Below are 26255 nucleotides of genomic sequence, written 5' to 3'. Positions count from 1 at the left end.
AGGCCCTCCCCCTGGGGGTCGCCAGCCGACATTGCTTGGCCGACGGCACCCTGAGGAGGCCCGCTCTGTGGGAGCGTACCGGTCTGTGGGAGGGAATCTGTGGCAGAAGGCGGTCTCGGAGATATCCAGGCCCAATGCCATGGAGCGCTTTAAAGGTGGTAACTAACACCTTAAAGCGCACCCGGAAAGCCACTGGTAGATAGATAGATAGATAGATGATAGATAGATAGATAGATAGATGATAGATAGATAGATAGATAGATAGATAGATAGATAGATAGATAGATAGATAGATAGATAGATAGATAGATAGATAGATAGATAGATAGATAGAAATGTAGATAGAAAGATAGACAGACAGACAGACAGACAGACAGATAGATAGATAGATAACCTTTATTGTCATTTTTTTACCGTGGGCACAACGGCACACATCAAAAATGAAATTTAGTTGCCCGCTCTCAAAGTGAAACACATACATGACACACACCTAAACATACTATATACAGCATATGTATAGACCCACACCCCTGCAAAAGCAGATCACGTGACCCTGGAACGCGGCAACGGTCGTAAATGTGAACCAGTTGCGAAGCGTCTGAATTTGGATCACGTGACCCTGGGGATGCGGCAACGGTCGTATGTGTGAAAGCTGGTCATAAGTCACTTTTGTCCGTGCCGTTGTAACTTCGAACGGTCACTGAATGAACTGTTACAAGTCAAGGACTAGCTGTAATCAGCAGGAGTCAAAACTAACTCACAGGCACAAAAAAAGACGTCATTTTATGCTTCAGCGCATTGGGCATCCATGAGCCTTTTTATGTTAGCGTTTAAGTGATACTTTTTCTGGCCCTAAAACCACTTCTGCTGACTCTCTCATAAAAGTTAATCAGAAAAAAATAGTTTGCCTTCTCTTGCAAGGGTTCGGCAGACATTTCCCCTTCAGTTCTGCTAGTTAAAAATTGATCAGAGACGGGAGACAAATTTTTAGGAGGGCTGACTGACGAGAAGCATTTCCTCCTGTTTGTCAACCAAGTGTGAAATGCCCCCTTGGAGACGGAGCTCCTCATCTGCCATTTTTATTATTAGCAATTTCAAAGTGAATAAATCACAACTCTCTTCATCAAGGAGTATTTTTAAGCGGGGCAAGCGATGTTTTTAATTGCTTCTTCTAACCACTTAGCTGATTATTTTTTTTTAATAAACAAATCCTTCTTTTGATGCGTTCAGCAGAAAGCGATTAAAGCCAAAAAAAAAAAAAAAAAAAGGAACAGCGAAGCAAGAAGTATAAATTGCAATAACCCAACAGCTCATTTGAAACGTGGCCTCACGCGTTTCGTCTAGCTGGACTGCAAAAGTGTCTCTTAAGAGAAGGCAATGCAAATAATTATGACTGATGTTCGCATGCAGGGAGCTGAACGGCCGGCATGTGGAGGGATGGGGGCACCCTAAGTGCCATTCATGAGGTTGATTTGGGAATTGGATCCTTCTGGCAATTAGAAGGATGAAAAGAGGATGTTTGTGTACTTAAAAGCAGTCAAACGGCCATCCAACTCTAAACGATGCAACTTTAAAATTGTGTTTTTCCACCAAGCTACGAAGTCTCCGAAGGAGGGAGGTTCTTACAGTCACTGAATTGTCACCTGATCTGTGTGGTTTTTTTGTGCAGAGAACGGCTGGTTACACAAGGCGGTGGCCTTGCCTTCAGGTGTCCACCTCATAGAAGAACTGCAGGTTTTTGAGGAAGCCCAACCCATCAAGAGTCTGGTGTTGTCAGTACCGAAGGTAAGAAAGAGTCTTGGGCACAGTGTCTGGGAAGAATTGGACACTGAAGTCCTGGTGCCATTGGGGGGAAAAAAATAAGGATCTGTAGGTGGGAGACAGATTGGAACTGGTGTGCACGGGGATGTCATTGTGAGTTTTGTTGCATCAGAAATCCGGAAGTGTTTGTGTTTGCATTTGCATGATGATGTCCTCAGACACATCCTTGAGATGTTATTATGGTGGTTCTCTGCAGACTCACAGCTGGGAAAAATTGCTACATAGAACAAAGTTGAAATTTCAGATAGTACTGATGCCATCTCCCAGGGCTGTCCTCGCTGTACACACCACACAGCCTCACCAACCCAACCCAGAATAAAGCCATTAGCTTATATCTGATAATTGGTACGCAAAGGCGTCTGCCGGTGATAAGGATCTGGTGGAACAAAAGGCATCAAGTAAGAGGAGAAAGTTACTCGTCAGGAACTGGGAAGGCATGGCATAGCAGAGTCCCCGGGTTCACAGAATCCGCTAGGCCCGAGGCCAAGGTGGCTTAACGGAACGGCTGGGGTTCTCACACATACTGCACCCAAGTGAATCAGCTGGTTTAAGGCAGGGGTAGGCAACCTCGGCTCTTTTATGACTCATGGACTTCAACTCCCAGAATTCCTGAGTCAGCTATGCTGATTCAGGAATTCTGGGAATTGAAGTCCATGAGTCATAAAAGAGCCGAGGTTGCCTACCCCTGGTTTAAAGTGATGGTTTGGCTAAGGCACTGTCTGGATTTCCAAAGGACATGGAACCACATGCCAGCTTTGCCCTGATCCAGCATAAGATTTGGACTTGGCCCGTGAGACGGAATTATGGAAGCCACCGACTCTTTCTGATGTCAAAAGTTCCCTCAGAAGTTGCCTGCAAACCAAACCCATCACGTTATTCATCAGGCCTAGAAGCTTTGTTGACTGAACGAACAGAAATAATAATAATAATAATAATAATAATAATAGTAGTAGTAGTAGTAGTAGTAGTAGTAGTAGTAGTAGTAGTAAAGTTGGAAGGGACCTTGAAGGTCATCTAGTCCAACCCCCTGCTCAGGCAGGAAACCCTATACCATTTCGGACAAATGGCTGTCCAGTCTCTTCTTAAAAACTTCCAGTGTTGGAGCATTCACCGCNGCCAAGTTTGAAGACCCCTGGGCTAGTGCTAGGACCAGCTGTGAGGAAAGGGACAGCTGTGAGGATAATCTGATTATCTTGGTCCATTTAATCCAGGGGTCTTCAAACTTGGCCCTTTGATGACTTGTGGACTTCAACTCCCAGAATTCCTCAGTCGGCCATTTTGATGAAACTGCGGGCTTGGATCCAGACCAGGGCTCTTCAAACTTGGCCCTTTTATGACTGCCTGGCTGAGGAATTCTGGGAGTTGAAGTCCACAAGTCATAAAAGGGCCAAGTTTGAAGACCCCTGCCCTAGATAATCACACTTCTTCTGGCCCGAGACCCCTCCTCTTGGTGAGGAATTGACAAGTTTTTGCTAAGTCTCTGTAGCTGAAGCTCTACTCTAAATCCTGCTTCTCTTGGTCTTTTGTTCCAGTGTATCACAAACTGGCACCGGTACAACAGTTTCTCCACCTCCCTGGAGCTCCCAGACAACACCCTGAACTTTGCAAAGAAGCACCCGCTGATGGATAAGGCCGTGCCCCCCCAGGGCAACCAGCCCTTGCTGGTCAAGAAGGATGCCAACTTCACCCAGCTAGTGGTGGAAAGAGTTCATGGGTTGGATGGCAAACCATACGAAGTGCTGTACATCGGGACAGGTACGGGCTGAGGGAGGAGGTCAGAATTACAGCGGTGTCCTCGTAAAAATGTCTCGCTGGGTCAATCCAAGTTTCAGCAGTTACATTTTTTGTTGGCTAATTTTTAATCTTAGTTATTTTATCGAGAGCCCGTTTGCCTAGTGCAGGAGTAGGCAACCTTGGCTCTTTTATGACTCGTGGACTTCAACTCCCAGAATTCCTGAGCCAGCATGGCTCAGCTTGGAAACCTCTCCCTTTCCCCTCAGCATGGCTGGCTCAGGAATTCTGGGAGTTGAAGTCCACGAGTCAAAAAAGAGCCAAGATTGCCTACCCCTGGCCTGGTGGTTAAAGGCAACAGGATAGAAACCAGAAGACCATGAGTTCCGGTCCTGCCTTAGGCACAAAGCCAGTTGGGCACTACTGGACTGGGCCCTCGCTCTGGGAAGATAAAAGCAAAACATGTCTAAAAATACTGCCCAAAAGACTGAAGGGATTATAGATAGATTAGATAGATAGATAGATAGATAGATAGATAGATAGATAGATAGATAGATAGATAGATAGATAGATAGATAGATAGATAGATAGATAGATAGATAGATAGATAGATGATAGATAGATAGATAGATAGATAGATAGATAGATAGATAGATAGATAGATAGATGATAGATAGATAGATAGATAGATAGATAGATAGATAGATAGATAGATAGATAGATAACCTTTATTGTCATTTTTTTACCGTGGGCACAACGGCATACATCAAAAATGAAATTTAGTTGCCCGCTCTCAAAGTGAAACACATACATGACACACACCTAAACATACTATATACAGCATATGTATAGACCCACACCCCTGCAAAAGCAGATCACGTGACCCTGGGACGCAGCAACAGTCGTAAATGTGAACCAGTTGCGAAGCGTCTGAATTTGGATCACGTGACCCTGGGGATGCTGCAACGGTCGTATGTGTGAAAGCTGGTCATAAGTCACTTTTGTCCGTGCCGTTGTAACTTTGAACGGTCACTGAATGAACTGCTATGACTAGCTGTAATCAGCAGGAGTCAAAACTAACTCAAAGGCACAAAAAAAAGAAGTCATTTTATGCTTCAGCGCAATGGGCATCCATGAGCCTTTTTATGTTAGCGTTTAAGTGATACTTTTTCTGGCCCTAAAACCACTTCTGCTGACTCTCTCATAAAAGTTAATCAGGAAAAAATAGTTTGCCTTCTCTTGCAAGGGTTCGGCAGACATTTCCCCTTCAGTTCTGCTAGTTAAAAATTGATCAGAGACGGGAGACAAATTTTTAGGAGGGCTGACTGACGAGAAGCATTTCCTCCTGTTTGTCAACCAAGTGTGAAATGCCCCCTTGGAGACGGAGCTTCTCATCTGCCATTTTTATTATTAGCAATTTCAAAGTGAATAAATCACAACTCTCTTCATCAAGGAGTATTTTTAAGCGGGGCAAGCGATGTTTTTAATTGCTTCTTCTAACCACTTAGCTGATTTTTTTTTTAATAAACAAATCCTTCTTTTGATGCGTTCAGCAGAAAGCGATTAAAGCCCCCCCCCCCAAAAAGGAACAGCGAAGCAAGAAGTATAAATTGCAATAACCCAACAGCTCATTTGAAACGTGGCCTCACGCGTTTCGTCTAGCTGGACTGCAAAAGTGTCTCTTAAGAGAAGGCAATGCAAATAATTATGACTGATGTTCGCATGCAGGGAGCTGAACGGCCGGCATGTGGAGGGATGGGGGCACCCTAAGTGCCATTCATGAGGTTGATTTGGGAATTGGATCCTTCTGGCAATTAGAAGGATGAAAAGAGGATGTTTGTGTACTTAAAAGCATTCAAACGGCCATCCAACTCTAAACGATGCAACTTTAAAATTGTGTTTTTCCACCAAGCTACGAAGTCTCCTAAGGAGGGAGGTTCTTACAGTCACTGAATTGTCACCTGATCTGTGTTTTTTTTTGTGTGCAGAGAACGGCTGGTTACACAAGGCGGTGGCCTTGCCTTCAGGTGTCCACCTCATAGAAGAACTGCAGGTTTTTGAGGAAGCCCAACCCATCAAGAGTCTGGTGTTGTCAGTACCGAAGGTAAGAAAGAGTCTTGGGCACAGTATCTGTGAAGAATTGGACACTGAAGTCCTGGTGCCATTGGGGGAAAAAAAATAAGGATCTGTAGGTGGGAGACAGATTGGAACTGGTGTGCACGGGGATGTCATTGTGAGTTTTGTTGCATCAGAAATCCGGAAGTGTTTGTGTTTGCATTTGCATGATGATGTCTTCAGACACATCCTTGAGATGTTATTATGGTGGTTCTCTGCAGACTCACACCTGGGAAACATTGCTACATAGAACAAAGTTGAAATTTCAGATAGTACTGATGCCATCTCCCAGGGCTGTCCTCGCTGTACACACCACATAGCCTCACCAACCCAACCCAACCCAGAATAAAGCCATTAGCTTATATCTGATAATTGGTACGCAAAGGCGTCTGCCGGTGATAAGGATCTGGTGGAACAAAAGGCATCAAGTAAGAGGAGAAAGTTACTCGTCAGGAACTGGGAAGGCATGGCATAGCAGAGTCCCCGGGTTCACAGAATGCGCTAGGCCCGAGGCCAAGGTGGCTTAACGGAACGGCTGGGGTTCTCTCACATACTGCACCCAAGTGAATCAGCTGGTTTAAGGCAGGGGTAGGCAACCTCGGCTCTTTTATGACTCATGGACTTCAACTCCCAGAATTCCTGAGTCAGCTATGCTGACTCAGGAATTCTGGGAATTGAAGTCCATGAGTCATAAAAGAGCCGAGGTTGCCTACCCCTGGTTTAAGGTGATGGTTTGGCTAAGGCACTGTCTGGATTTCCAAAGGACATTGAACCACATGCCAGCTTTGCCCTGATCCAGCATAAGATTTGGACTTGGCCCGTGAGACGGAATTATGGAAGCCACCGACTCTTTCTGATGTCAAAAGTTCCCTCAGAAGTTGCCTGCAAACCAAACCCATCAAGTTATTCATCAGGCCTAGAAGCTTCGTTGACTGAACGAACAGAAATAATAATAATAATAATAATAATAATAATAATAATAATAATAATAATAATAATAATAATAGTAGTAGTAGTAGTAAAGTTGGAAGGGACCTTGAAGGTCATCTAGTCCAACCCCCTGCTCAGGCAGGAAACCCTATACCATTTCGGACAAATGGCTGTCCAGTCTCTTCTTAAAAACTTCCAGTGTTGGAGCATTCACCGCTTCTGGAGGCAGGTGGTTCCACTGGTTAATTGTTCTCACTGTCAGGAAGTTTCTCCTTAGTTCTAGATTGCTTCTCTCCTTGATTAGTTTCCACCCGTTGCCACGTCTAGGATGCCACGTCTGGCAGAAGGCCTTGTGTCTTAGTCTGTTGGGCACACATAGGACCCCCACCCCTCCCCCCAACCCGGCTTTTAGAAAGTGGACAGTGATTTTTTTTCAGGTCTCCTAAGTGTTAGAATGGATCGAGATTGGAAAAGTCTTACTCTGCTACAGGGAGTCCTCAACTTACAGCTATAATGGAGCCCAGAATTATTATCACAAATCATGCTGGTTGTTTAGCAGGTCATCCGTATGACTAACCCATTTTTAGGATATATATATTTTTTGTGACAGTTGTTAAGCAAATGCAATGGTTGTTAAGTGAGCCCATTGTCTGCAATGTCCATTTTCCCCCAGAAACCAGAAGTAAATGTCAGTTTCTGGGGGGGGGGGGGAGAGAAACCGTCATAAAACACGGTACAAGATGCTGCAAATGTAAGCCGGCTGCTGAGTGGCCAAACTGTGGTCATGTCATGGGTGCCATTCTGCTGAGCTACGCATCGCAAGCTGACAGCCTGACATCAGGAGTGGAAGGGAACAAACCCAAGCCTGATTGTCCCACGAGAAGCACCAGACGTCTCAGGGTCACAAAAGAAGACAGGGACTATTTCCCAAATAATTTGTTAACTCCTAATTGGACACTGACAGATAACCAGGGGGTTGACCGCGAGCAAAGGAAAAGTTAAGCGTATCTTTTGTGCTTGAAAATCTCAGATCCAGCTTTGCCTCTTCTGTAACCACTTTGGGTTTAGTAAAGTTTACTTTTGGCTTAAATATGGGCCAGGAGTCTTTCTTTCCTAATTGACGGATCACTGCGGTGGTGAGGGCGGCCTTCAGAACTTTGAATCCAGTCCCAAGTATCTTTTAAGGGGTTCGTCATAATTTTTAGCAGTCATTGAGTGACCAGTTGTTAAGCAAGGACTTACCTTAATTCTTCTTTCCCGTTCTCAAGAGAGTCCTTTTTATTGGCTCCAACACACAAGTCATCCAGGTCCCCGTGGCCAACTGCAGCAAGTACCGGACATGCTCCGACTGTATTCTCGCCAAGGACCCTTACTGTGCTTGGACTTGGAATGGAAGTCGCTGCGTCCGGATTGATGCTTATGATGGGTAAGATATGAAAGGGCAGTTGGGGCAGTTTACAGAGCCTTTTTCCTCCTGGAACCATAAGGTCTAGAAACCTGATCTTTCTAAATAAGGCTGTAGCCTTTGAATGCTAAAATGCTGCATTTGAACAGGGAAACTTGTACGTGTGTCAGCTGCCATCTTATGCTTGCCTTTACTCCGCTACTATGGGGTGGGGAGAGGGGAATGAAGCGGGGGAATGCTTGGAGAAATGAAAGTAAGGGCTGTATCTTCTCGAGATGCTGCCTCAAGGTCACCCAGCTGGGAGAAGGGGGGGGGGCACATACCAAACTACTCCTGGGACTGACCATTATAAAAAACAGTAATTATTGCAGTAATGCAATACACTTGATCTCTAATAAACTATACTTTTCTCAGCAAATGGATCCAAGGATCATTTTTATTCAGAGGTTTAAGTTGTGGCAGGTCCGACCGTGAGTCCGGTTGTGGTCCTGTTCTTTCTAATCCTTAGATCAGTGTTTCTCAATCTTGGTCACTTTTAAGTTGCATGGACTTCAACTCCCAGAATTCCCCAGTCAGCATTGCTGGCTGGGAGAATTCTGGGAGTTGAAGTCCACGCATCTTAAAAGTGGCCAAGGCTGAGAAACATTGCCTTTAAATTATTCCTCAGGGCTGTTGCTTAGCCTTGTCCTGTTTGTCCCCTGCCACAAATCATGTGATGGGATTTGTTTTCGGCTTTTACAGGACCTCAGTGTTGTTCCAAGATTTGGGGACGGAGCCCATGATGTGTAACCCCTTGCGTTCTTCCAGACCAGGTCAGTCATCCAAACAAATACTAACCCCTTGGGTGATTTTCACTGCTCTCCTATTATTGCTACTGACGTCCTGAAATATAATCCTGAAGCTCTTATCAACACAATGTTGTCTTTTAAAAAGCCAGCTGAAGGACTGTGATGGAGATTGACTTTTGATCCCCCCAGTATTTATACCTAGCTGTCTAGGACCGTCCGCACAAACGCAGGTGCTTTTGTTGTCTGAACAGTTCTGTGTGGTTGGTTAGGAAGAGGAGAGGAGAGGTTAGAGCCCTCCGCTGCCTGGCTGAGTGAGTCAAAATGAACTCTTGGCAGGATCAAAAGTGTTGCCTCTTGTGCAAGAAGCTCTGTGATTGCAACCATTTTCTCACAGCGGCTGGGTGCTCGTGGCAGACAATACCGCATAGTATTACCTGCGCATCAAACGCAAGCTGCAGGCGCATACCTCATAAACTACAGAACAGGAACGTGCTCCACATTCTTAGCAACTAGTAACCCTGCAGCGCAAGATTCAGTGGCTGCTGTGAGTTTTGATCTCTCTTCTCTCTCTTTTTCTCTTTCTCTCTCTCACTCTCTTAATCTCTCTCTCAATCTCTCTCTCTTGGTCTCTCTTGCTCTCAATCTCTCTCTCTCTCAATCTTTCTCTTTCTTTCACAATCTCTTTCTCTCAGTCTCTCTCTCTCCTGCTCTCTCTCTCAATCTCTTTCTCTTGCAATCTTTCTCTCTTGCTCTTTCTCTCAAGCTTTCTCTCTCTTTCTCTTTCTCTCGATCTTTCTTCCTCAATCTCAATCTCTCTTGCTCTCTCTGTCTCTCTTCTCTCTTTCTCTCTCTCTTTCTCTCTCTCCCTCCCTCTCTCTCTTTGAAGTTCAGTTTTCCATTTGCAGATGTGCTTTAAATCTTTATCCTTGCTCATTTGAAGTAGGTTTTTTTTTTTAAGAAGGCAACTGTTTTGTCTACCAGCTCCTTGGGGAAAGAAGGATCCCTCCCATCATCCTGCATTCTATTTGTCTGCCTGTCTTCCTCTTAAATGCATTTTAAAAAATTTATTGCAAGTGGTTTTAGGGCCCTTCAATCACCTGACTCTAAATGGATGCTGACAAAACAGACAGTCTATAACAATATAGTAAATCAAAGTTACTATACCCCAAATATGAAATAATAATAGGACTCGATAGGTGGATAAAAATGCCAAATCCAGTCTGAACATCTGGCTGAGGGTGCAAATAACAACAACAACAACAATGTGGCAAAAGAAAGCCAAGATAACACCAATAACAGGCGCCTTGGAAACAATCCCAAAACAACTGGAGCACCACTTGAACACCATCAGCATTGACAAAACCACCATCAGTCAATTGCAAAAGGCAGCTTTGTTCGCAATAGCTTACATCCTGCGACAATGCCTTTAACACCATCACACATCCATATCAGCCTATCCCCGGTCCTCGGGAAAGGACTTGTGTTGATAGCTGAATAAAAATACCAAATCCAGTTTAAACATCTGCGTGACTGTGCAGTGAATCATAATAATAAATCCAACATAATTTATAATGTTATCATGGAAACCATAACAACACAAAATCAGAGCAGCCAGATTCATCCCCAGCGCAGGGAGACATATCCCGTTAATAGCGTTAGTCCCTAAATGCACGTTTCAAATGCCTTGTTTTTAAAAAGCTCCCTGAATTTTAGAAACAGGGTTCCCGTGTTTGGTGGGATACTGTGGATCAGACTTTCTCAACCTGCAACTTGTAAGATGTGTGGACTTCAGCTCCCAGAATTCTCCAGTTAGCACAAAAGCCAAGTTGAAGTCCACACATTTTAAAGTTGCCAAGATGGAGAAATACTGTTCTGGATGGCTTGTCAATTTCAAAACAAGACAGTTCCCGGAGGAGCCAATCTAATCAATTTCAGAATCCCTTCGGTACAGGAAGTCCTCCACTTACAATCCCAACCGAGCCCCAAATTCATGTTGTTAAGTGAGTTTTGCCCCATTTTACGACCTCTCTTGCCACAATTGTTAAGCAAATCAATGCAGTTGTTAAGTTCGTGGCTTGTTAAGTGGGCCTGGCTTCCCCCGTTGACTTTGCTTGTGAGGAGGTCGCAAAAGGGGATGCGACCGTCATAAACACGAAGCATCTGGATTTTGATCACCTGATCATGGGGATGCTGCAAAGGTGGTCACTCTAAAAAATAGTCCTAAGTCACATTGCTGTTGTAACTTCAAAATGTGACTATAAACGAACTGGTTTCACGGCGCATTGGAAGGCTCCCATCAGTGAACCCGATAATGCCAGGAAAGTACACGTTCTGTTCAACAGTGCGTGGAAATCGTAATTGCTCTGAAGCCCTATCAGTCAGAGAAATGAACAGATGCTGGAGGGAAACAAAAGCATCCCAAGGACTGGTGGGAACAATTGTTGTGTGTTCCCTGAGTGCAGCAGTTGTTGCATTGTCAGTGCAGATGTGGTGCAGCCTTCTCCCTTTCGCGTTCACACACTGTTGCTTTCATCCTCCGTGGGAGCCGTGTGGGAGGTGCGCTGGAGGTTATTGCTGCTGGCCGCGGTGGGATTGAAGACCTTGTCTGAATGGAGCCCTGGTGCTTATGGGAACAGTCAGCAGCTGTTGCTTTTCTTCCTGTTCCTGGGACACAGGAGGGTTATTGCCTTGGGTCTCAGATTGCAAAGACCCAAGTGTTAAATCCTTGTAGACAGAAACAGTGGGAAGCTGCTTATACGTATTTTGAATTGTTCCCAGAGAGGAAGCCATGTTAGCTTGTGGTGGGGAAACAACAGCAGAACAATAAAAATAATTAAAACTGACAGGGAAACGCAGAGCAAATGGGGATCATTCTCAGATGCTTGAACAGGAGATCTAACTCATCTGCATTCTCTCTGGCTGGGCTAAGAACATCCTAAAGGAGATCAGAGTTGGGTTGATACAACATGCTTACAAATACATGCAACTCGGGCTTACAAACAGAAAGAAATAGTCTGATTCTCACAACATACTAAAAAAGGGGGGGCTGCATTCTGCAGCTACCAAGGATCATAGAGAGAGAGCGAGAGAGATTTTAACTGATCCTAGCTTGATGCCAGCCTAGACCATAAGAATATCCCTTTCTTGTTGTCACAACAACCCATTAAAGTGATGTAATGGGATCAGACATGGAAGAATAATTGATTATGGTTGGGCAGTGTAATTGTGCAAGTTTCCGGAGCTTAAAAGGCATTTAAGTGTAGAATGTTCCAGTGGTACAAATCAAATCATTCTCCATAACAACAAATATCCCTGCTGATTTAAACCTAGACTATACTGACATCGTAATTCACAGGGAAAGTATTTTCATGTTTATGGCTCTACACAGCAGAATTGCACCCACTCAAGGAAGCCAGGAAGCCGTAGGAGACAAAGAATGGTCACTAAGGTCAAACTCAGTTGCCACCTTCCCTGGCAGATTAAAGCACACCTTTGTGACCTCAGGATTGTTCACAATGCCATATAACTCAGTGGCATCTCCCCGCAGCCTCTTTTGAGAACTGAGGCGAATCTGTAATTTTAACATGACCTAAAAGGAGACACTTTTAAATTATAGAGATAATCATAAATAACCATCTGGAGATGTGATGGTCAGAAGGAATAACTTGGAGGAACAGCAAGAAGAGTTGCAACCAAGACAACAATCAGATAAAAGAAATCAGAGGATAGGGCAGAAATGTAATTTGCAAAATGTAATCTCAATTCTCACGAAGATATGGGTGTGTGGGGGTATGTGTGTGAAGCACATTGAGACTTGCAAAATTCAGTTACTGTAATTTTATAAGAATAGAATAGAATAGAATAGAATAGAATAGAATAGAATAGAAAGGGACCTTGTAGGTCATCTAGTCCAACCCCCCATCCAAGCAGGAGACCCTATGCCATTTCTGACCGATGGCAGTCCAGTCTCTTCTTGAAAGCTTCCAGTGATGACGCACCCACAACTTCTGAAGGCAATCTGTTCCATTGCTTGATTGTTCTCACTGTCAGAAAATTTCTCCTTATTTTTAGGATGAATTTCTCCTTGATCAGTTTCAATCTGTTATTCCTTGTCTGGCCTTCTGGTGCTTTGTCAAATAGGTTGATCCCCCTCCTCTCTGTGACAGACCCTGAAATATTGGAACACTGTTATCATGTCTCCCCTGGTCCTTCTCTTCACTAGACTAGCCATGCCCAGTTCCTGTAACGGTTCATCATATGTTTTAGCCTCCAGTCCCCTAATCGTCTTGGTTGCTCTTCTCTGCACTTTTTCTAGAGTCTCAACATCTTTTTTTTTTATAGTGTGGAGACCAAAACTGGTTGTAGTATTCTAGGTGTGGTAGTAGTAGTATAGGCCAGCATGACTTTGACTTCCTAGTCTGGTCTATCTTGAAGGGCTGATATGAATCAACATGACATTCCATTAATGGTCTAAATTTAAGTGAAAATAATATTATGTCACAGCCAACTTTTGTAGTCCATGAACAATTCCTTTCAAGGACCAAGCTCTGGGACCTCACAAACATCTTCATCCTTTCAAAAAGTTTCTTAAGCCAAACCTGGTATTCTCAGTAAAAGAAGGTTTACTGCAGTGGTGGCGAACCTATGGCACGGGTGCCAGAGGCGGCACGCAGAGCCCTCTCTGTGGACACGTGCGCCGTCGCCCCAGTCCTAGGCCTTCAGCTGGGTTTTTGCTTTAGGCCTCTGTCGCCGTGTGCAAAAAAAAAAGGTTCAATCAATCAGTCAATTTCTCGTGGGAAAAATGATCTTGCAAAGTTGGAATTGATTGATTGAACTTTTTAGTCCCACCCAGTCTGCTGTTACCACCACAGCCACACCCACCCAGTGGGCCACACCCGCCCAATGGGCCACACCCACCTGGCACCCGACGATGCATAAGTGGGTTTTGGGTTGCAGTTTGGGCACTCGGTCTCTAAAAGGTTTGCCATCACTGGTTTACTGCTATCTACCCTGTTCGGCCCTTTCTCCAGATTAGATTCACTTGATTTTAAAAATAGTTTAGTCTTTTATACACAGATGTATAAACTACAGACCTTCTTAAGGTCTATTGATCTTGCATTGAACTCTGTTCTGAGCATCATTCATTTTATGAAACAATTTCTAAACCTTAAAGCAGGGATTCCCAACCCCCAGGACGTGGTCCATTTGGAACCAAGCTACATGAGTGGTGGGTGCCCACTGTTTCTGCAAATGGAGCTGTGCACGCTCACGTGCGTGCCTGTCACTCACACAGAACCATCCCCTCTTTCCCCCCCCCTCCCCACGGGGCCGTCAAGCTGGAAAGTTTGGGGACCACTGCCTTAAAGGCATAGAGCAGTTTTTTTCAAGCTACTATCTTCCAGATGAGTTGGACTTCAGTTTTCATAATCCTCAGCTGGTACCACCAAAAGGAACGCCGATGTTTGGCTTTAAAGGGCCATAAAATACTTTGGAGCCCATCAGGCTGAAAAACACAACATTGGTTCTTTTTAAATAACTAACATCCGTTTCTATAAGCTCTTTGCAAAGTTTAGAATCCTGGGTAGACTGAAGCTTGTAGAGATCAAGAAGCTGGTTTCATTCCAGCTCAGAGGATTAAAAAAAAGAAGGGAAGTCTGAGTGTGTATGTCTGCTGTCACATGTCCACCATGAGCAGAACTGGGTACCTGTGTAGGTTGAGCTAAAGACTTCCTTTGTTTTGTTTCAGTTTTTAAATCTTATTTTCAGGAGGCATGTTGAAGTTGGAAACTTTTCAATAAAAACAGAATTAACCCCAGTCCATTCTTCTGTCTTTTACTTGACTTCTCCACAGGGACCAAGATCGTTTCCAAGAACATCACCGCGATGGTTGGAATGGACCTGGTGCTACCTTGCCAGCTCACCTCCAACCTTGCTAAGGCCTTTTGGACCTTCAATGGGCAGGATCTGGCAGAAGACCAAACTTCAGTTGTCTACGATGCTCATCTTCAGGCACTGATTGTCTTGGACATCAGCCTGAAGCGTTCTGGGTTGTACAAGTGCATCCAGGTAGAGGAGATGAACGAACTAATGACGGAGAGCTACCAGGTCACTGTGTTGGCTGACCCAGCCATGTCAATGGAAACCCGGGCTCCCTTGGACAACTTGGGCCTGGTCTGGGTGGTGGTGATTGCTCTGTCAGCCGTCTGTCTGGTTCTCCTGCTGGTGGTCTTTTCTCTGAGGCGCAGGCTGAAAGAAGAACGCGAGAAAGGCTCCAAGGCCATTGAGAGCACCCTTGTCTACCCCATTGAGCTGCCCAAAGAGCCCAAGAGCCCCACGTTTATTCCCAGCACCACCTCAGACTCTGACGAGAAGCTCTGGGACCCCGCCAGCTACTACTACTCGGACGGTTCCCTCAAGATCGTCCCGGGTCATGCCGTGTGCCAGAACGGGGGCACCACTCCCTCGCCCACCACAAATGGCATTCCCGGCCAGCCCCTGCAGTCTCCGCACCTCCACTCGCCCAACCGCATCAATCTGGGCAACATCCGCGGCTCGTCTTCCAACGGCTACATCCGCCTTAATTTGGGCACCGAGGAGCGGCCGGACTACAGTGACTTGGCCGAGGAGCTGCGTCGGAAGTTGAAGCAGAGGCAAGCTCTGCCCGACTCGAATCCCGAGGAATCTTCGGTATGAGCTGCCCTGCAAGACTTTGCCTGACCAATTACTCAACTACCTCATCTCCTAGGCCAGGGTCGTGGCCCGCAGCCAAAATGACTCTTCCTTTTTAAGACAAGACTCTGGACTCTTTTGTAACAGGCTTCCTCACATCCCCGATTTTGATACACTGCCAAGAAGACCCCCCTTCCTCACAGCTCCTGCCTTGTTCTCCGCTGTGCTTCCTTTGGGACCATTCCGGGACTTTTGTGAGTGGTGGTCTTCGTCCTTTCATCTTGGATGTTGAGTCTGAGCCTCTAGAGACTTGCTCTTCGGCAGGGAGACCCTGCGCCGAGCCCATTGGCTTGTTTCAGCTCCAAAAGCCGCACGGAGGCGGTGTTGAAATGGTTGTGTGAAAAGCAAGCTGGAACAACATTCCCATGGCATGGTTGCTGTTGGCTTCCTCACCATTGTTGCCATGTTTCTCTCTTCCGTCCTGGCTTGCCTGCAAGAGTTGGACTCTGCAGTAGCGATTTCCCCCAGAAGGCTAGGGACCCAGGAGGAGGGCAGATCAACCCCTGCCCCAAAGGAGGGCCACTTTGGGGAGAAGGGGACCTGGGAAAGACAGGCATCCTAAGGGGCAAGGTGTCCATTGGGAAACTCAACCAAAGAGGGGCTGGGGAACGCTCTTAGCCATAGCTTGGCCTCCTTCCTTATGGCCACATTCAGAAGTGTGTAAAAGAGACACACTCGACCCACCCGGAAACTTGCCTTTTCCAACAGGAGGTGGGGGACACCTTTGGGGGATAAGGAAGACTTGGTCCTAATGTCCTGGGGGAGCTGCATGTCACTAGAGTAGGGGGGGGTAAACTTTCCAATCAATTGTTCAGGGGTTTTAAAGAGCGCCAGGCCAGGGTTCAGGTGTCTGTTCCCCCCTCCTCTTAAACTCTCCTTGCATCTTCACCAAAACAAAAGGCATCCCGGTGTTTGATCTCATCCATTTTGGGGGCCTCTTAGGACCCACGTGCAGAGGAAGGGGCCGACTGGGGTAATTCCGAGAGAGTGGAGGAAGGCAAGCGTTGGGGGTCCGTCCCAAATGGCGCACTCTCTGCTAATGCCTTGCACGTTCCCTTGGCAGAAGGGTGGTGGAGCTAGGAGAATCAACACCCCGTCGCTCCAAAAATGTGCCATCGGGCTATTTCACATCCCCTTCGTAGTGTCCCAGGCCCCCTTACTGAGGGATACATGCGACGTCAGGAAGTTTTGTGTGTTTGCACGCTCATGCCCGCGAGCATGATGGTCTTCTGCGGGCGGATTAAGGGAAACAAGTGCCATCACATTGCTTCATCCCACAGATTACATTCTCTGGCATCCTCCAGTGTCATAACACATGTGACATTTGGTTCCTACCAGTCAATCTTGTGCGTGTGTTTGTGTTTGTGTGGGAGAGAGAGAGAGAGAGAAGGGCTTTGTCTGCCCCAGCTGCTTCACTGGGTCCAGAGAAAACTTTTGCAGATGCAGACACCCAACTTGGTGGCAACCTTGGTTCGTTTTAGGGTGAATGTGCAAGCCCAACCCCCCCTCCCCAATTTGGTGAATTTAGGGTTCACTGTACCGGGCGAATGCAGAATGTGATTGAAATCGGCCACGAGAGGTTAAACGTGTTGTGTGAATACAATCGGAGATCGTCAGAGAGCGAGAAAGAGAGTGGCCCTTTCGAAAGAAACGAACGGAACCGGATTCTTCTGCCCTCCATTTTCCGTAGGGAGCATGCAATTACCTACGTTCATTTCAACCCCGGCGTTGAAATTGTCTGCGTGATCACCCCCTTTCGTATCCCGCATGCTTTTCATTCCATTATCACCAGGTGTTCGTTCTACTTCTTCCTGGACCACCACCTTCATGAAAACACTACTATGTACATAAGGAACACACGCCCTTGTTTTCCCAGCTGAGTTGTCCTGCCCTCAACTGTAATTTATTTGTTATTAAAATGTATTTATTTGACGGAAATGTACAAATATTTTTATACTAATAATAAAATGATAAAAGAAGAAAGGGTGGGAAAAAAACAGGCTCGGTGTGCTGTGTTTGTTCCTAGTTGGTCAATGCTGTGTTCCTAGTTGGTTGGCCTCCCTCCAACACTGGTAATTTATTCTGCTTTGGGGGCTACCTATGTTCTACAGCTCCACCAGTGGCTGAATTGGACCGGAAGGGGTCAAGTCAAAGGGGAGTTAACGGAGGGGAGGGGCTCCTACCAAGGGTCTATGGCAGGGGTCTTCAAACTTGGCCCTTTTGTGACTTGTGGACTTCAACTCCCAGAATTCCCGTGCCTGGCTGAGGAATTCTGGGAGTTGAAGTCCACAAGTCATAAAAGGGCCAAGTTTGAAGACCCCTGGTCTATGGAGATTCTCAGTCATCCCAGGTCATGGTTGTCTCAAAGGTGCTTTTTCAAAAAGTAACTCTTTGAAAGAGGAGTAAAAGAGGCCATCGAAGTTAACAGCCTTCTCTCAACAGAAGGGGAGGGATATGACACCACCTATCTCCCGTTTACAACACAGCAGATCCAAGAAGATCCCACTCCCATTTGCACTCTTGAATCAGATAAACCCTCAAGTGGCCTCAAGAGCTCTTGGGGAGAGTACTAACAACCAGATGACTGCAAAGAAATATAGTCCTTCTATTCCCCATCGCCCCCAAACACACACACACCATCCAGTCAGAACCGAAGAAGCTTCTTGGATGAGAAGCAAAATGTTTTCTCCCTCAAGGGGGAAAAAAAACATAATTCAGTTGCCTTTTGAAAAAAAAAAGCACGTTTGAGATGCCTACCAAGGACCTCTCAGTCTAAACCACACGTTCTCAAAACACTTTTCAATGGATAGGAAATCACTTCCTTTGCTTTCCCCAGCAAGGATGAGGAAAAAGGAGATGCCCACCCATCCTCAGCTGTGGTTCCCACCATCCAGAGAGAACGCCAGGTCTCCCCTCCTTGGCCAGAAGGAAGAAAGAGCTGAAATCCAGAAAGAGATTTCTTCAACCAGCTTCGTTGGCAGCCATTTTATGCACGGAAGAGTCGAGCTGCTTAAGGTGGGAATGCAGGAAAGCCCAAACTTGAAGGCTGAAAAATAAAAACCTTGATTAGGTCAGAATTGGGGAAGGCGAAAAAGGAAGACCAAGAGGATATCGGAGATTATTCCGGAGAGGGATTTCATGTTATAGATGCAGAAAAGAACAGAGGGCAAAATCACTGAACAACAAGACAGAAAGAAAAGCAAAGATATATTGGGATAAGATTGCAAACAAATGAACAAACAAATGAGTTGCTTCCAAGTGTCTTTTCTGGAATTCCCCCTCCCTCCCATGGATAAATTCTGCTTCCACCAAGTTGTCCCTCCCTAGATGAAAGTGGTTACATAGAAGATAAATTTTTCTTCTTTTCTGGCCCTTCCAATCAAAAAAACAAGGCTGATTTCAGGGCCGGAGGCTAAAACTTAACGAAGAACGGTTGCAGGAATTGGGTAAGTTTAGTTGAATAAAAAGTAGGACTAAGGGTGCCGATAGCAGTGTTCCAATATTTGAGGGGCTGCCACAAAGAAGATGGATCAGCCTATTCTCCAAAGCACCTGAAGGCAAGGCAAGAAGCAATGGATGGAAACTAATCGAGGAGAAAAGCAATCTAGAACTAAGGAGAAATTTCCTGACAGAACAATTAACCAGTGGAACAGCTTGCCTTCAGAATCTGCTTCCCTCACTGGAGGCTTTTTAAGAAGAGGCTGAACAGCCATTTGTCTGAAATGGTATGTAGGGCTCTCTCCTGCTTGAGCAAGGGGTTGGACTAGAAGACCTCCAAAGTCCCTTCCAACTCTATTATTCTCTATACCAGTGGTTCTCAACCTTTTTAATGCCGCGACCCCAATCGGTCGTAAGTCGAGGACTACCCAACCGGTCGTAAGTCGAGGACTTTTCCTGCCCGGGAGTGCCGCGCATGCGTGTTTCTGCCCCCTGCGCCGGCCGAGGCGTAGCTGGCAAGCGGCAGAGACGGAGCAGGCCGACCACCAGCTGGCCCAGCCCAAGGGAGGTAAGGCACCCGCCGGAAAAGGGGGAAAAAATGGCGGACAAAAAAAATGGCAGACAAAAAAAATGGCGGACAGCCTTGCTTGGCGACCCCCGTGAAATGGTCGATTGACCCCAAATGGGGTCCCGACCCACAGGTTGAGAACCACTGACTGGTCTATATGTTCTAATTCTGAAGAGCTTTATCAGCGTGTTAGCATTCTTGGGGGCTGCTTTCCACTGACCATGGGTGAGCAGCATCGTTGCTTCACCCTCTTTCATTTCTTCCCATGTCGGCTTGTGAGCTCATGGAAACTCAGCCGTAGGCCTATAAAAGGACATTTCTGCCTTCCCAGCGCTCCGAAGGGCAAAGGAGGCGAGAAGGAGGAACAGCTCCCAGCCCTTCTCTTGAAACCAGCTATGGGGTGAGGAGGAGGGGAAGCAGAAATCCTTTTTAAGAGCAGCTGGTAGATTAATTGGCTGTGCTTTCTCTTCTTGTAATGGGTTCCCTTTCCTGCTGATTTATACCTGCACGCATATTAAGAACAAATGCAGTGGAAGGTTTAAGGAAACAGGGTTTTTTTTTCCCCCCTAGCGTTTCTCTTTTCTTATTTGTAACTTTTAGCCTCCCAAAAATCCATAGGGTTGATGATTCAGCCCCACCTGAGCTGTAGCAAGAAAATGAAACGTATTGCAGGGATCCAGGGATCCTAGTGCAGGGGTCCTCAACCTTGGCAACTTTAAGACTTGTGGACTTCAAACTTTTATTGAGTTTTTTTATCCATAAAGGGAAAAAAGGGAGGAATATAGGTATGGTAGACACCACAAAAAAAAAAAAAAAAAAAAAGACTTGTGGACTTCAACTCCTGCACTGTGCGGCTAGTGGCCTATTCATGCATGCACAAACAGGCCACGCAAACTGCCCGGGCTAGCAGCACATGCGCAAACAGGCTGCAGACGCCCACCCCATGCTAGCATTCCTGTTCGCGCCTGCGTGCATGCACAAACAGGGTTGTGGGTGCTAGCATGAGTGAGGGTGCTGCATCCCCGTGTGCACGCACCAACCAGCCGTTTCTGCGGCCCACTGGCCAAGATCCCACGGCCCGGTCCCAGGCCGCAGACCGTAGGTTGGGGACTCCTGGACTATAAAACCTCCACGGTCCCTTCCAACTTTGTCACTGTTATTCTGCATTCTGTTTTATTCTGTTAATCTATCATCATTCTGTTATTTCATTATTCTATTATTCTGTTAATGGCCAATTTGTCTGAGTGCCGGGCTTCTAGGAATTCTCTGGCGTGTTTTGGATTTCGCTTGGATTACCTTATTTTTTTCCCCACCCAGGTCTTTCCAGATGTGTTAGCTTAATATTCCCATGATTCTCATCCTGCACGCCTCTGTTGACTGGAGATGATGGAAGCTGAGGATCTGAGGCCTCTAGAATATTACCGGAATCAACATTTAGGGCCATCAGCAGTATTATTGTGATTTGGTGAGAGGAAAACATCTTTTGAGATAGATTTTGGGTTGCTTGAGATAGATTATCTCCAGACATATCTACTTCAAAGGTCCTAGGAGAAAATCGATTTGACCCTTCTTGAGTAGGAGGTGTTGGATACTTTCCACCGGGAGGTCTCTAGTGATGACAAGCGAAAGATAAGAGTCACGCTTTGTAATAGATTTTCTGAGGTAAAATGGGAAAGGCAACAGAAGAGAATATCGACTTTAGAAGGAATAGTAAGTAACATGGATGCTTGGAAAGTGGAAAATCCTACTACCCAGTTACATACATACATACATACATACATACATACATACATGCATACAATAATAAGGAGTCCCATCACATGTTGACGGGAGAGAACAGGCTCAAAAAGTCAACACAAACCTAGGCTGTATTAACAAGAGGGATAGTATTAAGATCGCGTGAAGTGTTAGTGCCACTTTACAATGCCTTTACACTTGGAATATTGCATCCAGTTTTGGTCACCACAATATAAAAAAAGATGTTGAGACTCTAGGAAGAGGGCAGAGAAGAGCAACACAGATGATTAGAGGATGGAAGCCTATGAAGAACAGTTGCAGGAATTGGGTATGTCTAGTCTGGTGAAAAGAAAGAGCAGGGGTAACACGATAGCAAGGTTCCAATATCTGAGGGGCTGCCACAAAGAAGAGGGGGGTCAACCTATTCTCCAAAGAGAATAGAAGAAGGACAAAAGGCAATGGATGAAAACTAATCAAGGAGAGATCCAACCTAGAAAAAGGAGAAATTTCCTGACAGTGACGACAACTTATCTTCAGAAGTTGTGGGTGCTCCATCACTGGAGGCTTTTTAAGAGGCGATTGGACAGCCATTTGTCTGAAATGGCACAGGGTCTCCTGCTTGAGCAGGGGGTTGGACCAGAAGAAAGACCTCCAAGGTCCCTTCCAATCTTGGGCCAGGAGGCCCCTTGCATAAAAAAAAAAAAAACAACCCAGCCAGGCCCAAGATGTAACCTGATGCTTGGAACTGGGGAAATCTCTGCCCTGTAAGCAGATGGAGCTTGCCTGTTTTTCCCACCACAGCAGCTTCATCCCAGTCTTGGGAAGAGCTTGATTTGGCCAGATTCCAGGCACTTAATCCAAACGGAGGCAGGATGGGTGAAATTGCAAAACGGGGAGAGAGGGACGGGAGGAGCCGTTCCTGGCCCGGAGGCCAGCGGGGATGAACTGGTTCCCAGAAGGCTGTGGTTACAGGAAACTGACGGGGGATGTGTGCGTGCAAGACTAGGCTGTTGGACCTAAGATGTCCCCACTTATCAGTTTCACACATGGGCCTTTGAATTTTGCAGCTGCGGCCAGATGGTTTCTTTGGCAGTAAGTTGGATGCAAGTCAACTTCAGTGCCCACCCAGGACTGGAGTGAGGAGTGGGGGGTGGGCAGACCGGGGTATTTGTACTCCACTTCCTTCTTGGCAATAGACTGCTGTAGGCTAAATCCAGGCTAGGCTAAACCAGGATTGCTTTCATTTCAAATTCCACGTTTTATATTATTTATATTTATTATTTATTATTTATTGAATTTATATACCGCCCTATCTCCCTTACGGGACTCAGGGCGGTGAACAGGCGATAATAAAAACCATGATAAATATACGCAGATTTCTGTTCTAAAATCAAATTAAATAACAGGCCTGCTCTAAAAATACCCCATATCCCACCTTTATTATTCCTTACAAACAAGTCAAAACGGCAAACCTATCTAATACTCCTTCCTCCTCCAATTTTGCCCACAACAAAAAACCCTGTGAGGTGAGTTGGGCAGAAAGAGAATGATTGGCCCAAAGTCACCCAGCCGGCTTTCGTGCCTAAGGCAGGACTTGAACTCACCATCTCCTGGTGACTGTCCCAAAGACCCCAGGCCAGTTTTCAGGCCTAAGGCAGAACTAGAATTTGCAGTCTCCCAGTTTCTAGCCATTAGACCAGCGGTCCCCAACCTTTCTGGATCTGCGGACCAGCGGTGGTGGCGGGGAGGAGACGGGAGTGTTTTGTGCATGTGTGTGTCGCTTGCACATATGCAGCTTCGCTCGCCTGCTGCTGGCATGGTCCGGTACCTGGCCACCCACCTGGGGTTGGGGACCCCCCCCCCATGGATTGCCAGAAGAACCAAGCAATCAATCTGAGGCCAAATAAAGGCTGATTGCTCCTCAGAGACGTGATTAGCAAACTGGATCTAACATACTTGGGCCTGTGATATGAGTGGATGAGGAATGACTGAAGAAAATTGATTGCACTTGGCGAGAAGAAGCAGGAGTGCGGGAAGACAACTCCTACCGTGTAAACGAGAAACTGAGAGATTATGGAAAAGTCCTTGGAAGAGCTACAAGCTATTAAAGTCAGGCCAGAAGGATGAGCATGTCTCATTTTTATATTTTATAGAAATAGCTCCGTGCAGGCCTAGGAGCTGAAGGTAACTCGACGGTATCCTGAGAAATGGCTCCTTTATGGAATTTGGCTCAACCAAGTCAACTAGCATTGAAGATAATAGGTAATAATAAATGGTTTCTCCCCAAGGCAGAAGAACATTTTGTTAATCCTTTTCTGCTTCCCAGTTTCAGGAGAGATTATTTTAAAGGGTTGGAACAGAACTGGAAGGGATTACAATTAAGGGGCACCCACTTCAACAGAGGCCTGAAGTGTTATTCTTAGCTGCAAGTGCACATTTATACCAGCAAGGGTTGCGAGTGAACGCACCAAGGTTATTGAGGAACGAAATACGGGAAGTGCACAAGCTGACAGTGCAATTAGAGCTTGCATGCATAATGAATTAAGCACAGTGACCCTTCACAACAGCGGATGATGGATGGTAACGTAGCCAAGTCAGTGATGCCGAGTTCATTAACCTAAGTAATGGCACGGGTGCCCTTGTCTTTGTGCATGTGCTCCGGCTCTAATTGAATCGTCTCAGCCACAGCTTTCTCCCCCTGATCATGGTTGGTCACCCACCCACCCACCCACATCTCAAGATATTTGAAACCAATAGAAGATAGTCATCAGAGCAAGCGGACCCTGTGTTGAGTGCAGAAAAGCCAGGATGTAAGCGATTTTTCCAGAGGGAGGGAAGGAAGGAAGGAAGGAGAAGGAAGGAAGGAAGGAAAGAAAGAAAGAAGGAAGGAAGGAAGGAAAAGGAAGGAAGGAAGGAAGGAAGGAAGGAAGGGAAGAGAGAAAGGAAGGAGAAGGAAGGAAGGAAGGAAGGAAGGAAGGAAGGAAGGAAGGAAGGAAGGAGATGCAGTAGTATCAGGCAAGGTGGTATTAAAAGCAAAGAATCAGGAACTAAAACCAATTCTAATGCCACTTAATTTTTTTTTATTCTTCTACATTTCTACATTTCATATATTTCATCTGCTCAAGAATTTCAAGGCAATTCTGGAAATCTTACAGTGTTTTCCTACCTTTTGAGGTAATTGTAATAAAATGGAGTTGGTTGTACAGGTTGCATGAAGCCCCCAAGCTTATTTTGATAACTCTGGGAAACCTTAACTTGGCGCTGCTGCAATTTAGTGGCAAAGTGGTGGTTTTCAATAGCTTTTTTTTTTTGCTTTTCCCTTGTTTTGGGAGGAGAGAGAGAGAGAGAGAGAGAGAGAGAGAGAGAGAGAGAGAGAGAGAGAGAATAAAGTTTGAAGTAGTTGCATTCTTCTTAGCAGAGCTATTTTTCATAGAAATCCCAAGGAAGGGGCTAAACATCTGAAGCCCTGCTCTGACCCAGTTCTGCTCCTTAGAGCTTGCAAATAAATATATTCAAGGGCTCCCATTCCAGCTGGGGAAAAAAAACCCCTCCCCTTATAATAATCAAGATATTGCCCAACTAGGCTTTGGCATTTATTCTTTCTCTCGGATCAACAATGGTATTTGGAGAGTTTATATTCCTAATAAGCTGAGTTGTCTGTAAAGCATCGGCATTTCATATTAGGCTAACAAAATCTTGGGAAACGTCCCGCGTTTCCTATCTTTGCTCAGTGCGTCACGTTTTAATGAAGAAGGAAGAGCTGCTTATGGAAACTGACCAAGGAGAGAAGCAACCTAGAACTAAGGAGAAACTTCCTGACAGTTAGAACAATTAACCAGTGGAACAACCTGCCTCCAGAAGAAGGTGAATGCTCCAACACTGGAAGTTTTTAAGAAGAGACTGGACAGCCATTTGTTTGAAATGGTATGGGTTGGACTAGATGACCTCCAAGGTCCCTTCCAACTTTATTATTATTATTATTATTATTATTATCATCATTATTATTATTATTATTAAAGCATCGGAAGGCAGAACAAGAAGCGATGGGTGGAAACTATCTAAGAGAAAATCAAGCTGGAATTAAGGAGAAAGTTCCTGACAGTGAGGACAATCCACCAGTGGAACAGGGTTGACTTCAGTAGTGGGTGCTCCATCGCTGGAGGTTTTTAAGAAGAGATTGGACAACTGTTTCTCCAGAATGATGGAAGGTCTCCTGCTCGGGGTTGGACTAGAAGACCTCCAAGTTCCCTTCCAACTCTGTTATTCTATTAAACGCCTTGTGTAGAAGCATTTGGCCACTTCCTGAGCAGAAGCCTCACATGCTGGGTAGGGATTCACACACACACACACACACACCCAACCACCAAAGCCATTTCCCACCAGCTGACGTGAGCTCCCTCCATGGGAAAAGGCCAGCTGGTGACTTTGGGCAGCGAGTTCATTCTGGATTAAGCAGAATTGCTTAAAAAGCAACAAAAGATTAGCCCCTGGGACAGGGAGGCCGAAAGAGTTGTGCGCAAACACGTTAAAATGTCTGGAACTTGTCATGAATTTATTTTTGGGGTGAAGTGGTTTGTGTCAGAGATAAGGGTTGGTTACATTCTGAACAGAGGACTGAGGGGAAGACCTTCTTCTTCTCTGGCTCTCTCTCTCTCTTTTTTTTTTTTTACTTGAGCTGTAATATCTTTTTTTCTCACCAGCTGAAATGTCCTGATGGGATCAAGACGGGTGAAAGAAAAAGATTATTTTTTTCTCACCAGCAGCCTCCAAACTCACAAGATTCTCCCACCTTCCAAAATGCCAAGTTAGAAATTCTCCACCGGGCTTCTTGTGTAAGTCTTTCCCGTTACGAAACGAAACAAACCAGGAAACATCCCACAACGCAGTGCCGGTTTTCTTTTTAATCAGTCGGGAAAACTCAAAGGCCAGGAGGAGAGGACAAACAAGGATCATACCTTGAAACCTAATGGCGGTGTATGGAAATGTGGGAGCT

General features: G+C 45.7%; 1 protein-coding gene across 1 annotated transcript in view; it reads left to right on the top strand.

The window, feature by feature from the left end:
• The window catches only part of SEMA4C (semaphorin 4C), a 44306-nt gene extending 28816 nt beyond the window's left edge, over positions 1 to 15490 (top strand). The window contains exons 10-14 of the mRNA XM_015816507.1: positions 3354 to 3576; positions 5541 to 5656; positions 7866 to 8023; positions 8744 to 8814; positions 14642 to 15490. Coding sequence (XP_015671993.1) covers positions 3354 to 3576; positions 5541 to 5656; positions 7866 to 8023; positions 8744 to 8814; positions 14642 to 15483 — 1410 coding nt within the window. The 3' untranslated portion in view covers positions 15484 to 15490. The remainder of the gene's footprint in view (positions 1 to 3353; positions 3577 to 5540; positions 5657 to 7865; positions 8024 to 8743; positions 8815 to 14641) is intronic.
• The last annotated feature ends 10765 nt before the right edge of the window (positions 15491 to 26255 follow it).

The sequence above is a fragment of the Protobothrops mucrosquamatus genome, unplaced genomic scaffold (assembly GCF_001527695.2).
Source record: "Protobothrops mucrosquamatus isolate PMUCROS unplaced genomic scaffold, P.Mucros_1.0 scaffold462, whole genome shotgun sequence".
Classification (NCBI taxonomy): domain Eukaryota; kingdom Metazoa; phylum Chordata; class Lepidosauria; order Squamata; family Viperidae; genus Protobothrops; species Protobothrops mucrosquamatus.
This window is presented reverse-complemented; position numbering and strand designations above follow the sequence as displayed.